The sequence below is a fragment of the Carcharodon carcharias genome, chromosome 22 (assembly GCF_017639515.1).
Source record: "Carcharodon carcharias isolate sCarCar2 chromosome 22, sCarCar2.pri, whole genome shotgun sequence".
In the NCBI taxonomy this organism is placed as follows: domain Eukaryota; kingdom Metazoa; phylum Chordata; class Chondrichthyes; order Lamniformes; family Lamnidae; genus Carcharodon; species Carcharodon carcharias.
Window position 1 is genome coordinate 25639592 of NC_054488.1, and position 17020 is coordinate 25656611.

Genomic DNA, 17020 nt, shown 5'->3' on the forward strand with positions numbered 1-17020 from the left:
TGCTGAGGGAGGAGGTCGCAGGGGCTCTGACCCAAATTTTTAATTTCTCTCTGGCCATGGGGGAGGTACCAGAGGACTGTGGCTAATGTGGTTCCGCTATTTAAGAAGGGTTGTGGAGATAAGCCAGGGAACTACAGGCCAGCGAGTCTCACGTCAGTGGTAGGGAAACTATTGGAGAAATTTCTGAAGGAGAGTATCTATCTCCACTTGGAGAGGCAAGGTTTGATCATGGATAGTCAGCATGGCTTTGTCAAAGGGAGGTCATGCCTCACAAATTTGATTGAATTTTTTGAGGAGGTGACCAGGTGTGTTGATGAGGGTAGTGCAGTTGATGTAGTTTATATGGATGTCTGCAAAGCCCTTGACAAGGTCCCACATGGGAGACTTATAAAGAAGGCAAAGGCACGTGGGATACAGGGTAATTTGATAAGGTGGATTCAAAATTGGCTTAGTTGTCAGAGGTAGAGGGTGATGACAGAAAAATGCTTTAGTGACTGGGAGCCAGTGTCCAGTGGCATACCACAGGGATCTGTGCTCGTACCCCTATTATTTGTCATGTAAACAACATAGATGACTATGTGGGGGGTAGAATTAGTAAGTTTATGGATGGCACAAAGATTGTGGGGGGGGTTGCGTGTTAAAAGTGAGATTGAGTGTCTTGGGCTACAGGAAGATATAGACGGGATGGTCAAATGGGCAGATAAGTGGCAGATGGAATTTAACCCTGAGAATTGTGAGGTGATACACTTTGGAAGGAGTAATTTGACAAGGAAGTATTCAATGAACGGCATGGTACTAGGAAGTTCTGAGGAACAAAGGGACCTTGGCGTGTGTGTCCATAGATCTCTGAAGGCAGAGGGGCATGTTAGTAGGGTGGTGAAAAAGGCATATGGACACTTGCCTTTATCAATCGAGGCAGAGATTACAAAAATAGGGAGGTCATTTTGGAGTTGTATAGAACCTTGATGAGGCCACAGCTGGAGTACTGTGTGTAGTTTTGGTCGCCACATTATAGGAAGGATGTGATTGCACTGGAGGGGGTGCAGAGGAGATTCACCAAGATGTTGCCTGGGATGAAACATTTAAGTTATAAAGAGAGGTTGGATAGACTTGGGTTGTTTTCGTTGGAGCAGAGAAGACTGAGCGGATGACCTGATCGAGGTGTACAAGATTATGAGGGGCATAGACAGGGTGGATAGGGAGCAGCTGTTCCCCTTAGTTAAAGGGTCAGTCACGACGGGGCATAAGTTCAAGGTGAGGGGCAGGGGGTTTAGGGGAGATGTGAGGAAAAACCTTTTGACCCAGAGGGTGGTGACTGTCTGGAATGCACTGCCTGGGAGGGTGATGGAGGCGGGTTGTCTCACATGGCACGTCAAAACATTCAAGGCTATGGGCCAAGTGCTGGTAAATGGGATTAGGTAGGTAGGTCAGGTGTTTCTCATGTGTTGGTGCAGACTCAATGGGCCGAAAGCCTCTTCTGCACTGTGATTCTGTGATACTGCCAGTGTAGCAATAAGACATACAAACTGAAATGCCACAGTTTGGCTTCCTGGTCTGTCCTGAGTCAACGACTGGCTCTCAGTTGTCAATGTCAATGTCCACCATCTTCATAACTCGCTTGCAGGTGTCCTTGTAGCAGAGGAATAGATAGCCAAGGGTGTGACCCAGTGGCCAGTTCACTGTACAGAAGGTCTTTAGGTATATAGCTGACATCGATCCAATGAATGTGGCAGAGGCAGTGCAGACAGCGTTGGCTTAGCAATGAGTGTATACTGTTAGAATCAGTACACTCCAGGACCTCTGAGTTGGTGACCTTGTCCTGCTGAGGATATGTCTAATACGTCAGAGAGGGAAACCGTTCAGTCTTTTCTCCTCCCCAGCATAGAGTCTACTCGCTCAAATCACTTTGTAATTAATGAGCGTGGACCACTTGGCTTCAAAGCAGGTTCCATCACAGTGACTTTAGCCTTAAGCCAGTCAGCATTTCTTCGCTCTTGCTTTTCTATGTTGAGAGTGCAGTTTTGTAGATGGTGTCTTGAAATATGTTCCATTTTGCTTCTGCAACCTCTGTTGGAATGCTGGAGAACGTCTGTTCAATCAAGTCGAGTAGCTGTTGATTTTTCTGGCAGGCAGTATGGCTGATGTTGAGACAAGAACGGCATCTCTGCCATGAATGAAAACTTCAGGGGTTGTGTCCTAATCCTGGTGCACACCCAGGAGTGATCTATATCACGATCAGTGCTGTGGTGGCTGTGTGTGTTGAGAATTCTGTTCAGAGAGTCACATCTGGCGAAGATCAGATTCAGTTGATGCTAATGCCCAGACCTTGGATGTCTCCAGGACACCTTAAGACATGGTTTGTTCTGAAAGAAGGTGTTAATTACACAAAGCTTGTGGTAGCTGCAAAGCTTAAGTAGTCTCTGTCTTTCTCATTTATTTTTCCTAGGCCATGATGTCTGAGGCAGGAAGAGCAGGCCCCTTTTCTGTTCAACACTTCAACACTTTTGTGTTGAAATCCTCCACTAGGTAAAGACACTAGGTCAAGCTCCTCACAGAACTCATCTTTCGACCCTGTAATGAGAGCAGCAATGGAGAATAGATGCTCGTTAGGTTAACTGGCCCTGTTTGAGTTGAGAGGCGGAGGGAGAAAGCATTTCAAACCATTTGTGGCGGTTTCAATCATCGAGATTAGCAAGCTCATCAATGAAACTGGAGTGTCCAGGGCAAAATGTATGGAGACCTGGGCTGCCCAAATGTCCCCTTCTCGACCTCCCTGGTTAAGTCCAAAGGGATGTAAAGCACTACATTTGGCACCAGCTTGTTTGCAGGAGTTGCTGGATGGATGACATATTTAGACATCAGTCTGCCTTCGGGCTCCACTCCAGATTTTTATTCACGGTTTACTCCCTTAGCTTTCAACCTCCTGAGGTATCCATAAGTTAGTGGAGCTATTTACCCACAGCTGGGAGTTTGGTTCACAAGTGCCAGGACATGTCCACATGCTGGTGGGCCTGCACACTGCATGTCTAGGGGCCAAACCTCTGAATTCCTCTGAAGCTTTAGCCTGGGGCTGCAAAAGGTCCAGTTTCTGTGTGTCGCCACAAGGAGGCACAGCTGAGGACTTATCAATGGAGAGGCTGTGTATTGATAGGGAGAGACTTACACTTTTTTGCATTGCTGTGAGCCAGTGCTGTAGGCTGAAAAAGGGAAGGAAACTAGCACAGAAAAGTGGAAAGCATACCTAACTCTCGCTGTGTGGTGCCATCTACATGTTTCTGCAAAGCAGAAGTCCCAATACCTGAGGGAAGGTTGACTTCCATGCATCATTGGAAAAGACTTGCATTTATGTACCGCTTTTCATGACCACCTGATGTCTCAAAGTGCTTCATAGCCAATGAGGTGCTTTTGAAACGTGATCACATTTGTAATGTAGACTAAAGTGGCAGCCAATTTGCACATAGCAATCTCCCACAAACAGCAGTGTGATAATGACCAAGTAATCTGTTGTGATATTGATTGAGGGATAACTATTGGCAAGATACTGGGGATAATTTCTTTGCTCTTCAAAATAGTGCCAAGGGATCTTTCACATCCACCTGAGTAGGCAGATGGGGCCTTGGTTTTAATGTCTTAACCAAAACATGATACCTCAATGCAATGCTCCCTCAGTACTAAAGTGTAGTGTCTGCCTTGATTTTTGAGCATGTCCTTTCCCAAAGATAACTAGACACTTGGAAAATAATGATATGATTGGGTAGAGTCAACATGAATTTAAGATAGGGAAATCATTTTTGGCAAACCTGTCGGAGTTTTTTGAGGATGTTACCTGTAGCATAGATAAAGGAGAACCAGTGGATGTGTTGCGCTTAGATTTTCAGAAGGCTTTTGATAAGGTTCCACATAGGTTAATAAACAAAGTTAGAGCACATGGGATTTGGGGTAATATACTGGTGGGATTTGAGAACTGGTCAACAGACAGAGAACAGAGTAAGGATAAGTGGGTAATTGTCGGGATGGCAGATCGTTACTGGTGGGGTACTGCAATGATCAGTGCTAGGGCCACAGCTGTTCACAATCTATATAAATGATTTGCACATGGGGACCAAATGCTTATGACAAAAGTAGGTGGGGACACAAGTTGTGAGGAGGGAGCAAGGAAGTTTCAAGGCGATTTGGACAGGTTAAGTGAACGGGAAAGGACATGTCAGATGGAATATAATGTGAATTAGTGTGAAGTTATCCACTTCGGTAGAAAAAAACAGAAAAGCAGATTATTTCTTAAGCGGTGAGATGTTGGGAAGTGTTGATGTCCAAAGGGATCTGGGGGTCCTTGTTCATGAGTCACTAAAAGCTAGCATGCAAATGTAGCACGCAATTAGGAAGGTAAATGGTATTTTGACCTTCATCGCAAGGAAATTTTGAATACAGGAGTAAAGGTGGCTTGCTTCAATAGTATAGAGCCTTGGTGAGACAGTACCTGGAGTATTGTGTACACTTTTGGTGCCCTTATCTAAGGAAGGATATACTTGCCATAGAGGGAGTGCAACAGAAGTTCACAAGACTAATCCCTGGGATAACAGGATTGTCTTGAGGAGAGATTGAGGAAACTAAGCCTGTATTCTCTAGAGTTTTGAAGAGTGAAAGGTGATCTCATTGAAACTTACAACATTTTTACAGGGTGTGACAGGATAGGTGTCGATAGAATGTTTCCCCTGACTGGTGAGTCTAGAACTAGAGGGCACAGTCTCAGAATAAGGGGTAAGCCATTTAGAACTGAGATGAGGAATTTCTTCACTCAGAGGGTGATGAATCTTTGGAATTCTCTACCTAAGAGGGCTGTGGAGGTTCAATCATTGAGCATGTTCCAGACAGAAATCAATAGATTTCTGGATACTAATGATGTCAAGGAATATGGGAATAGCGCAGGAAAGTGGCATTGAGGTATATGATCAGCCATGATCTAACTGAATGGCGTTGCAGGCCCAATGGGCCGAATGGCCTACTATAATTCTATATCCCTACAACAGGAGCTGGGCTATCAGGGAGATATGGTGCCTCATGCAGTAAGAACTGGGAAACGGGGGGGGATGTGGGGAGAAGAAATATTGAGAAAAATTTCAACTCATCCAAAATCCACCCACTTCCACAGATAAAATTGGAACATGCTTTTGTTACCTCCAGAAATGAGACCTTCAGTGGTCTCATGGTTAACATTCCATCATGGATCCTCCCTAAGTTTGAGGTCATTCCAAAATTCTGTTTCCCGTATCTTAATTTGCACCCAAGTCCTGCATACTCATCACTCCTGTGCTCATTGACCTATATTTGCTCCCTGTCAGACAACATCTTGATTTTAAATTTCTTATCCTAGTGTTCAATTTTCTCTATGGAGTCGGTCCTTGTGATCTCTAATTTCAACTAGTCTTACAGTTTTCCAATACTATGCATTCCTCCAATTCCAGCCTCTTGGGCATCCCTGATTTCCTTCCCCTCACCATTGGCGGCTTTGCTTTCAGCTACACAGGCCTTTAGCTCTGGAAGTCCCTCCCGAAGACAGTCCATCTTCTCCTTTAAGACATTCTTTTAAAACCTACCTCCTGTCCGAATGCCTGCTTTGACTCAATGTCAGTGTTTGTCTTATTACACTCCTGTGAAGTACCTTAGGATGTTTACTATGTTAAAGGCACTATATAAATGAAAGTTGATAAAGGAGCTGGGCCGGGGGAAATCTGGCCCTTATCTCATAGGAGCTGGGCCAAGGATGAGCTTGTTTCTGTTCTCTTTGCAGGCGACAAGGATGTCTTCATCTGCATGCCAACAGGAGCAGGGAAATCTCTCTGTTACCAGTTACCAGCTGCACTTGCTGAGGGTGTCACCATTGTGATCTCCCCACTGATTGCTCTTATTCAGGTGAGTTTAGGACAGGATGTTTTCCACCTTGTACTGTGTGGCAATGAATCATTACAGGATCGGGGCCAGCTCAGTGTGAACCACAGTAATCTGACACAGTAGCCTGACTCGACCCCACTGGCCCTGAAATGTTGTTCCCTTCCCAAAAGTCCCTAAATTATTGCATTATTGTAGAACCACTATAGATTCAAATGTCTAGGAAAGGTACCCTGCACGGTGTACAGTGTTTAATACCTTTGGGGGGGGAGGCGGTGGTGGTGTGGAGGAGTGGGGTGGGATTTTCCTGCAGGGTGTTACGTTCCCCGTGGGAGAATTGCAAATCAAAATAACCAGATTTACTGAGTGACCCCCAAATGAAGATTTCACTTTTTGTAGCTTTTACTTTAACATGAACCAGAACCAACACAAATTAAACATGAATTAACAGGCAAAAGATACTTCAAATAAAAAGGTAGATTTCACTTTAAATAATTGATTCAACATAAATGCATCTTGACAACGAGAAGTGCTTGCAGCCACCCAGTTCTAATACGCTGCTGTTTCTTCACGCAGGGTAGGTCAGGAACCCTATCCGACAGCAGCTTTCACCTTCGGGTTTCATGATTATGATTATAATCAGCAAGGCACACTTTGATGAACCCTCTCTCCTCAGGGTGATCAACTCTGAGGAAATAAAATCAGAGACACTGCGCCAGAGGCTGAGGGAGGTGGTGGGGTGTACAGGCCGAGACCCAGCGGATCAGGGCTGTTGCTGCCATTGGAGTCAGAGGGTGATGACAGAAGGATGCTTTAGTGACTGGAAGCCAATATCCGGTGGCATACCACAGGGATCTGTGCTGGGTCCCCTATTATTCATCATTTATATAAACGACATAGATGACTATGTGGGGTGTAGGATTAGTAAGTTTGCGGATGACACAAAGATTGGCCGGATGTTTAATAGTGAGGTTGAGTTTCTTGGGCTAGAGGAAGGTGTGGACAAATGGGCAGATAAGTGGCAGATAGAATTTAACCCTGAAAAATGTGAGGTGATACACTTTGGAAGGAGTAATTTGACAAGGAAGTATTCAATGAACGGCATGACACTAGGAAGTTCTGAGGAACAAAGGGACCTTGGCGTGTGTGCCAATAGATCCCTGAAGGTGGAGGGGTATGTTAGTAGGGTGGTGAAAAAGGCATATGGGACACTTGCCTTTATCAATCGAGGCATATATTAGAAAAGTCGGGACGTCATGTTGGAGTTGTATAGAACCCTGGTGAGGCCACAGCTGGAGTACTGTGTGCAGTTCTGGTCGTTATAGGAAGGATGTGATTGCGTGTATGGAGCGGATGCAGAGGAGATTTGCCAGGATGTTGCCTGGGATGAAACATTTAAGTTATGAAGAGAGGTTGGATAGACTTGGGTTGTTTTTGTTGGAGCAGAGAAGACTGAGGGGGCGACCTGATCGAGGTGTACAAGATTATGAGGGGCATAGACAGGGTGGATAAGGAGCGGCTGTTCCCCTTAGTTGAAGGGTCAGTCACAAGGGGGCATAAGTTCAAGGTGAGGGGCAAGAGGTTTAGGGAGGATGTGAGGAAAAACTTTTTTACCCAGAGGGTGGTGACGGTCTGGAATGCACTGTCTGGGAAGGTGGTAGAGGCGGGTTGCCTCACATCCTTTAAAAAGTATCTAGATGAGCACTTGACACATCATAACATTCAAGGCTATGGGCCAAATGCTGGTAAATGGGATTAGGTAGGTAGGTCAGGTGTTTCTCACGTGTTGGTGCAGACTCGATGGGCTGAAGGGCCTTTTCTTTACTCTGTGATTCTGTGATTGAGTGTGAAAAGGTGAGTGTGTGTGTCCAACTCACTCCTAGTTCCGGGTACTCACTCACTCTCACACTGCAAGATGGTGTGTGGGGTTGAAAGTGAATGAGAACCCTGAGACTGGGAGTGAGTCAGACATACACACTCCCCTCCCTCTCAACACACACACACCCACATACACTCAACCCTAAAACATGCACACACCCACACACACCTTCACATGTGCTCACAGACACGTGCACATTCACCCTCTCTATATCTCCCTCTCACACACACACTGGCCAGGCACACACAAAATCCCCCCACACACATGGCCCCCCAAGCGCGCGCACGCCCCCCCCACCCCACGTGCACACACGTGACCCCCCCACGCACACACATGACCCCCCCTACGCACGCGCAAGGGCCCCCCTACGCACGCACGCATCCCTCACGCACGCACGCACCCACCCACCCCTCACGCACACACGCACCCCTCACGCACACCTCACGCGCGCACCCCTCACGCACGCGCGCACCCCTCACGCACGCGCGCACCCCTCACGCACGCGCGCACCCCTCACGCACGCGCGCACCCCTCACGCACGCGCGCACCCCTCACGCACGCGCGCACCCCTCACGCACGCGCGCACCCCTCACGCACGCGCGCACCCCTCACGCACGCGCGCACCCCTCACGCACGCGCGCACCGTCACGCAAGCGCGCACCCCTCGCACGCACGCGCGCACCCCACGCACGCACGCGCGCACCCCTCACGCACGCGCGCACCCCTCACGCACGCGCGCACCCCTCACGCACGCGCGCACCCCTCACGCACGCACGCGCGCACCCCTCACGGACGCACGCGCGCACCCCTCACGCACGCACGCGCGCACCCCTCACGCACGCACGCGCGCACCCCTCACGCACGCACGCGCGCACCCCTCACGCACGCACGCGCGCACCCCTCACGCACGCACGCGCGCACCCATCACGCACGCACGCGCGCACCCCTCACGCACGCACGCGCGCACCCCTCACGCACGCACGCGCGCACCCCTCACGCACGCACGCGCGCACCCCTCACGCACGCACGCGCGCACCCCTCACGCACGCACGCGCGCACCCCTCACGCACGCACGCGCGCACCCCTCACGCACGCAGGCACCCCTCACGCACGCAGGCACCCTTCACGCACGCAGGCACCCTTCACGCACGCAGGCACCCTTCACGCACGCACACACGCAGGCACCCTTCACGCACGCACGCAGGCACCCTTCACGCACGCACGCAGGCACCCTTCACGCACGCACGCAGGCACCCTTCACGCACGCAGGCACCCTTCACGCACGCAGGCACCCTTCACGCACGCACACACGCAGGCACCCTTCACGCACGCACGCAGGCACCCTTCACGCACGCACGCGCGCGCCCCTCACGCACGCACGCTCGCTCCCCTCACGCACGCACGCGCGCGCCCCTCACGCACGCACGCGCGCGCCCCTCACGCACGCACGCGCGCGCCCCTCACGCACGCACGCGCGCGCCCCTCACGCACGCACGCGCGCGCCCCTCACGCACGCACGCGCGCGCCCCTCACGCACGCACGCGCGCGCCCCTCACGCACGCACGCGCGCGCCCCTCACGCACGCACGCGCGCGCCCCTCACGCACGCAGGCGCGCACCCCTCACGCACGCAGGCGCGCACCCCTCACGCACGCAGGCACCCTTCACGCACGCAGGCACCCTTCACGCACGCAGGCACCCTTCACGCACGCACACACGCAGGCACCCTTCACGCACGCACACACGCAGGCACCCTTCACGCACGCACACACGCAGGCACCCTTCACGCACGCACGCAGGCACCCTTCACGCACGCACGCAGGCACCCTTCACGCACGCACGCAGGCACCCTTCACGCACGCACACACGCAGGCACCCTTCACGCACGCACGCAGGCACCCTTCACGCACGCACGCGCGCGCCCCTCACGCACGCACGCGCGCGCCCCTCACGCACGCACGCGCGCGCCCCTCACGCACGCACGCGCGCGCCCCTCACGCACGCACGCGCGCGCCCCTCACGCACGCACGCGCGCGCCCCTCACGCACGCACGCGCGCGCCCCTCACGCACGCACGCGCGCGCCCCTCACGCACGCACGCGCGCGCCCCTCACGCACGCACGCGCGCGCCCCTCACGCACGCACGCGCGCGCCCCTCACGCACGCACGCGCGCGCCCCTCACGCACGCAGGCGCGCGCCCCTCACGCACGCAGGCGCGCACCCCTCACGCACGCAGGCGCGCACCCCTCACGCACGCAGGCACCCTTCACGCACGCACACACGCAGGCACCCTTCACGCACGCACGCAGGCACCCTTCACGCACGCACGCAGGCACCCTTCACGCACGCACGCAGGCACCCTTCACGCACGCACGCAGGCACCCTTCACGCACGCACGCACGCAGGCACCCTTCACGCACGCACGCAGGCACCCCTCACGCACGCACGCACGCACGCAGGCACCCCTCACGCACGCACGCACGCACGCACGCACGCAAGCACCCCTCACGCACGCACGCACGCACGCAGGCACCCCTCACGCACGCACGCACGCAGGCAGGCACCCCTCACGCACGCACGCACGCAGGCACCCCTCACGCACGCACGCACGCACCCCTCACGCACGCACGCACGCAGGCACCCCTCACGCACGCACGCACGCAGGCACATCTCACGCACGCACGCACGCAGGCACCCCTCACGCACGCACGCACGCAGGCACCCCTCACGCACGCACGCACGCAGGCACCCCTCACGCACGCAGGCACGCAGGCACCCCTCACGCACGCACGCACGCAGGCACCCCTCACGCACGCACGCACGCAGGCACCCCTCACGCACGCACGCACGCAGGCACCCCTCACGCACGCACGCAGGCACCCCTCACGCACGCACGCAGGCACCCCTCACGCACGCACGCAGGCACCCCTCACGCACGCACGCAGGCAGGCACCCCTCACGCACGCACGCAGGCACCCCTCACGCACGCACGCAGGCACCCCTCACGCAGGCACCCCTCACGCACGCACGCAGGCACCCCTCACGCACGCACGCAGGCACCCCTCACGCACGCACGCAGGCACCCCTCACGCACGCACGCAGGCACCCCTCACGCACGCACGCACGCACCCCTCACGCACGCACGCACGCACCCCTCACGCACGCACGCACGCACCCCTCACGCACGCACGCACGCACCCCTCACGCACGCACGCACGCACCCCTCACGCACGCACGCACCCCTCACGCACGCACGCACGCACCCCTCACGCACGCACGCACGCACCCCTCACGCACGCACGCACCCCTCACGCACGCACGCACCCCTCACGCACGCACGCACCCCTCACGCACGCACGCAGGCACCCCTCACGCACGCACGCAGGCACGCACGCACGCAGGCACCCCTCACGCACGCACGCACGCACGCAGGCACCCCTCACGCACGCACGCACGCACGCAGGCACCCCTCACGCACGCACGCACGCACGCAGGCACCCCTCACGCACGCACGCACGCACGCAGGCACCCCTCACGCACGCACGCACGCACGCAGGCACCCCTCACGCACGCACGCACGCACGCAGGCACCCCTCACGCACGCACGCACGCACGCAGGCACCCCTCACGCACGCACGCACGCACGCAGGCACCCCTCACGCACGCACGCACGCACGCAGGCACCCCTCACGCACGCACGCACGCACGCAGGCACCCCTCACGCACGCACGCACGCACGCAGGCACCCCTCACGCACGCACGCACGCACGCAGGCACCCCTCACGCACGCACGCACGCACGCAGGCACCCCTCACGCACGCACGCACGCACGCAGGCACCCCTCACGCACGCACGCACGCACGCAGGCACCCCTCACGCACGCACGCACGCAGGCACCCCTCACGCACGCACGCACGCAGGCACCCCTCACGCACGCACGCACGCAGGCACCCCTCACGCACGCACGCACGCACGCACGCAGGCACCCCTCACGCACGCACGCACGCAGGCACCCCTCACGCACGCACGCACGCAGGCACCCCTCATGCACGCACGTAGGCACCCCTCACGCACGCACGCATGCAGGCACCCATCACGCACGCACGCATGCAGGCACCCATCACACACGCACGCACCCCTCACGCACGCATGCACGCAGGCACCCCTCACGCACGCACGCAGGCACCCCTCACGCACGCACGCTGGCACCCCTCACGCACGCACGCACGCTGGCACCCCTCACGCACGCACGCACGCTGGCACCCCTCACGCACGCACGCACGCTGGCACCCCTCACGCACGCAGGAACCCCTCACGCACGCACGCGCGCACCCCTCACGCACGCACGCGCGCACCCCTCACGCACGCACGCGCGCACCCCTCACGCACGCACGCGCGCACCCCTCACGCACGCACGCGCGCACCCCTCACGCACGCACGCGCGCACCCCTCACGCACGCAGGCACCCTTCACGCACGCAGGCACCCTTCACGCACGCAGGCACCCTTCACGCACGCAGGCACCCTTCACGCACGCACACACGCAGGCACCCTTCACGCACGCACGCAGGCACCCTTCACGCACGCACGCAGGCACCCTTCACGCACGCAGGCACCCTTCACGCACGCACACACGCAGGCACCCTTCACGCACGCACGCAGGCACCCTTCACGCACGCACGCGCGCGCCCCTCACGCACGCACGCGCGCGCCCCTCACGCACGCACGCGCGCGCCCCTCACGCACGCACGCGCGCGCCCCTCACGCACGCACGCGCGCGCCCCTCACGCACGCACGCGCGCGCCCCTCACGCACGCACGCGCGCGCCCCTCACGCACGCACGCGCGCGCCCCTCACGCACGCACGCGCGCGCCCCTCACGCACGCAGGCGCGCACCCCTCACGCACGCAGGCGCGCACCCCTCACGCACGCAGGCACCCTTCACGCACGCAGGCACCCTTCACGCACGCAGGCACCCTTCACGCACGCAGGCACCCTTCACACACGCAGGCACCCTTCACGCACGCACACACGCAGGCACCCTTCACGCACGCACGCAGGCACCCTTCACGCACGCACGCAGGCACCCTTCACGCACGCACGCAGGCACCCTTCACGCACGCAGGCACCCTTCACGCACGCACACACGCAGGCACCCTTCACGCACGCACGCAGGCACCCTTCACGCACGCACGCGCGCGCCCCTCACGCACGCACGCGCGCGCCCCTCACGCACGCACGCGCGCGCCCCTCACGCACGCACGCGCGCGCCCCTCACGCACGCACGCGCGCGCCCCTCACGCACGCACGCGCGCGCCCCTCACGCACGCACGCGCGCGCCCCTCACGCACGCACGCGCGCGCCCCTCACGCACGCAGGCGCGCGCCCCTCACGCACGCAGGCGCGCGCCCCTCACGCACGCAGGCGCGCACCCCTCACGCACGCAGGCACCCTTCACGCACGCACACACGCAGGCACCCTTCACGCACGCACGCAGGCACCCTTCACGCACGCACGCAGGCACCCTTCACGCACGCACGCACGCAGGCACCCTTCACGCACGCACGCAGGCACCCCTCACGCACGCACGCACGCACGCAGGCACCCCTCACGCACGCACGCACGCACGCACGCACGCAAGCACCCCTCACGCACGCACGCACGCACGCAGGCACCCCTCACGCACGCACGCACGCAGGCAGGCACCCCTCACGCACGCACGCACGCAGGCACCCCTCACGCACGCACGCACGCAGGCACCCCTCACGCACGCACGCAGGCACCCCTCACGCACGCACGCACGCAGGCACCCCTCACGCACGCACGCACGCAGGCACATCTCACGCACGCACGCACGCAGGCACCCCTCACGCACGCACGCAGGCACCCCTCACGCACGCAGGCACGCAGGCACCCCTCACGCACGCAGGCACGCAGGCACCCCTCACGCACGCACGCACGCAGGCACCCCTCACGCACGCACGCACGCAGGCACCCCTCACGCACGCACGCACGCAGGCACCCCTCACGCACGCAGGCACCCCTCACGCACGCACGCAGGCACCCCTCACGCACGCACGCAGGCACCCCTCACGCACGCACGCAGGCAGGCACCCCTCACGCACGCACGCAGGCACCCCTCACGCACGCACGCAGGCACCCCTCACGCAGGCACCCCTCACGCACGCACGCAGGCACCCCTCACGCACGCACGCAGGCACCCCTCACGCACGCACGCAGGCACCCCTCACGCACGCACGCAGGCACCCCTCACGCACGCACGCAGGCACCCCTCACGCACGCACGCAGGCACCCCTCACGCACGCACGCAGGCACCCCTCACGCACGCACGCAGGCACCCCTCACGCACGCACGCACGCACCCCTCACGCACGCACGCACGCACCCCTCACGCACGCACGCACGCACCCCTCACGCACGCACGCACCCCTCACGCACGCACGCACGCACCCCTCACGCACGCACGCACCCCTCACGCACGCACGCACCCCTCACGCACGCACGCACCCCTCACGCACGCACGCACCCCTCACGCACGCACGCACCCCTCACGCACGCACGCACCCCTCACGCACGCACGCAGGCACCCCTCACGCACGCACGCAGGCACGCACGCACGCAGGCACCCCTCACGCACGCACGCACGCACGCAGGCACCCCTCACGCACGCACGCACGCACGCAGGCACCCCTCACGCACGCACGCACGCACGCAGGCACCCCTCACGCACGCACGCACGCACGCAGGCACCCCTCACGCACGCACGCACGCACGCAGGCACCCCTCACGCACGCACGCACGCACGCAGGCACCCCTCACGCACGCACGCACGCAGGCACCCCTCACGCACGCACGCACGCACGCAGGCACCCCTCACGCACGCACGCACGCACGCAGGCACCCCTCACGCACGCACGCACGCACGCAGGCACCCCTCACGCACGCACGCACGCACGCAGGCACCCCTCACGCACGCACGCACGCAGGCACCCCTCACGCACGCACGCACGCAGGCACCCCTCACGCACGCACGCACGCAGGCACCCCTCACGCACGCACGCACGCACGCACGCAGGCACCCCTCACGCACGCACGCACGCAGGCACCCCTCACGCACGCACGCACGCAGGCACCCCTCATGCACGCACGTAGGCACCCCTCACGCACGCACGCATGCAGGCACCCATCACGCACGCACGCATGCAGGCACCCATCACACACGCACGCACCCCTCACGCACGCATGCACGCAGGCACCCCTCACGCACGCACGCAGGCACCCCTCACGCACGCACGCTGGCACCCCTCACGCACGCACGCACGCTGGCACCCCTCACGCACGCACGCACGCTGGCACCCCTCACGCACGCAGGAACCCCTCACGCACGCACGCGCGCACCCCTCACGCACGCACGCGCGCACCCCTCACGCACGCACGCGCGCAGGAACCCCTCACGCACGCACGCACGCAGGAACCCCTCACGCACGCACGCACGCAGGAACCCCTCACGCACGCACGCAGGCACCCCTCACGCACGCACGCTGGCACCCCTCACGCACGCACGCACGCTGGCACCCCTCACGCACGCACGCACGCTGGCACCCCTCACGCACGCAGGAACCCCTCACGCACGCACGCAAGAACCCCTCACGCACGCACGCACGCACGCAGGAACCCCTCACGCACGCACGCACGCAGGAACCCCTCACGCACGCACGCACGCAGGAACCCCTCACGCACGCACGCACGCAGGAACCCCTCACGCACGCACGCAGGAACCCCTCACGCACGCACGCAGGCACCCCTCACGCACGCACGCAGGCACCCCTCACGCGCACCCCTCACGCACCCCTCGCGCGCGCACGCACGCACCCCTCGCGCGCGCACGCACGCACCCCTCGCGCGCGCACGCACGCACCCCTCGCGCGCGCACCCCTCACGCACCCCTCGCGCGCGCACGCACGCACCCCTCGCGCGCGCACGCACGCACCCCTCGCGCGCGCACGCACGCACCCCTCGCGCGCGCACGCACGCACCCCTCGCGCGCGCACGCACCCCTCACGCACGCACCCCTCACGCACGCACCCCTCACGCACGCACCCCTCACGCACGCACGCCTCACGCACGCACGCACCCCTCACGCACGCACGCGCGCACCCCTCAGGCACGCACGCGCGCACCCCTCACGCACGCACGCGCGCACCCCTCACGCACGCACGCGCGCACCCCTCACGCACGCACGCGCGCACCCCTCACGCACGCACGCGCGCACCCCTCACGCACGCACGCGCGCACCCCTCACGCACGCACGCGCGCACCCCTCACGCACGCACGCGCGCACCCCTCACGCACGCACGCGCGCACCCCTCACGCACGCACGCGCGCACCCCTCACGCACGCACGCACGCACCCCTCACGCACGCACGCACCCCTCACGCACGCACGCACGCACCCCTCACGCACGCACGCACCCCTCACGCACGCACGCACCCCTCACGCACGCACGCACCCCTCACGCACGCACGCACCCCTCACGCACGCACGCAGGCACCCCTCACGCACGCACGCACGCACGCAGGCACGCACGCACGCAGGCACCCCTCACGCACGCACGCACGCAGGCACCCCTCACGCACGCACGCACGCACGCAGGCACCCCTCACGCACGCACGCACGCACGCAGGCACCCCTCACGCACGCACGCACGCAGGCACCCCTCACGCACGCACGCACGCACGCAGGCACCCCTCACGCACGCACGCACGCACGCAGGCACCCCTCACGCACGCACGCACGCACGCAGGCACCCCTCACGCACGCACGCACGCACGCAGGCACCCCTCACGCACGCACGCACGCACGCAGGCACCCCTCACGCACGCACGCACGCACGCAGGCACCCCTCACGCACGCACGCACGCACGCACGCAGGCACCCCTCACGCACGCACGCACGCAGGCACCCCTCACGCACGCACGCACGCAGGCACCCCTCACGCACGCACGCACGCAGGCACCCCTCACGCACGCACGCACGCAGGCACCCCTCACGCACGCACGCACGCAGGCACCCCTCACGCACGCACGTAGGCACCCCTCACGCACGCACGCATGCAGGCACCCATCACGCACGCACGCATGCAGGCACCCATCACGCACGCACGCACCCCTCACGCACGCATGCACGCAGGCACCCCTCACGCACGCACGCAGGCACCCCTCACGCACGCACGCTGGC

General features: G+C 60.8%; 1 protein-coding gene across 8 annotated transcripts in view; it reads left to right on the forward strand.

Moving 5' to 3' along the window:
- recql5 (RecQ helicase-like 5) overlaps window positions 1–17020 on the forward strand; it is a 128003-nt gene that overhangs the window by 8917 nt on the left and 102066 nt on the right. For 7 of the 8 annotated variants that reach the window (XR_005946611.1, XM_041217248.1, XM_041217249.1 and 4 more), the window contains exon 2: window positions 5789–5910. The exons of the other annotated variant lie outside the window; for it this stretch is intronic. Coding sequence is in view for 6 of the 7 variants with exons in the window: in XM_041217248.1 (XP_041073182.1) it covers window positions 5789–5910 (122 nt within the window). In the remaining variant the exon portion in view is untranslated. The remainder of the gene's footprint in view (window positions 1–5788; window positions 5911–17020) is intronic. 8 annotated transcript variants of the gene reach the window in all.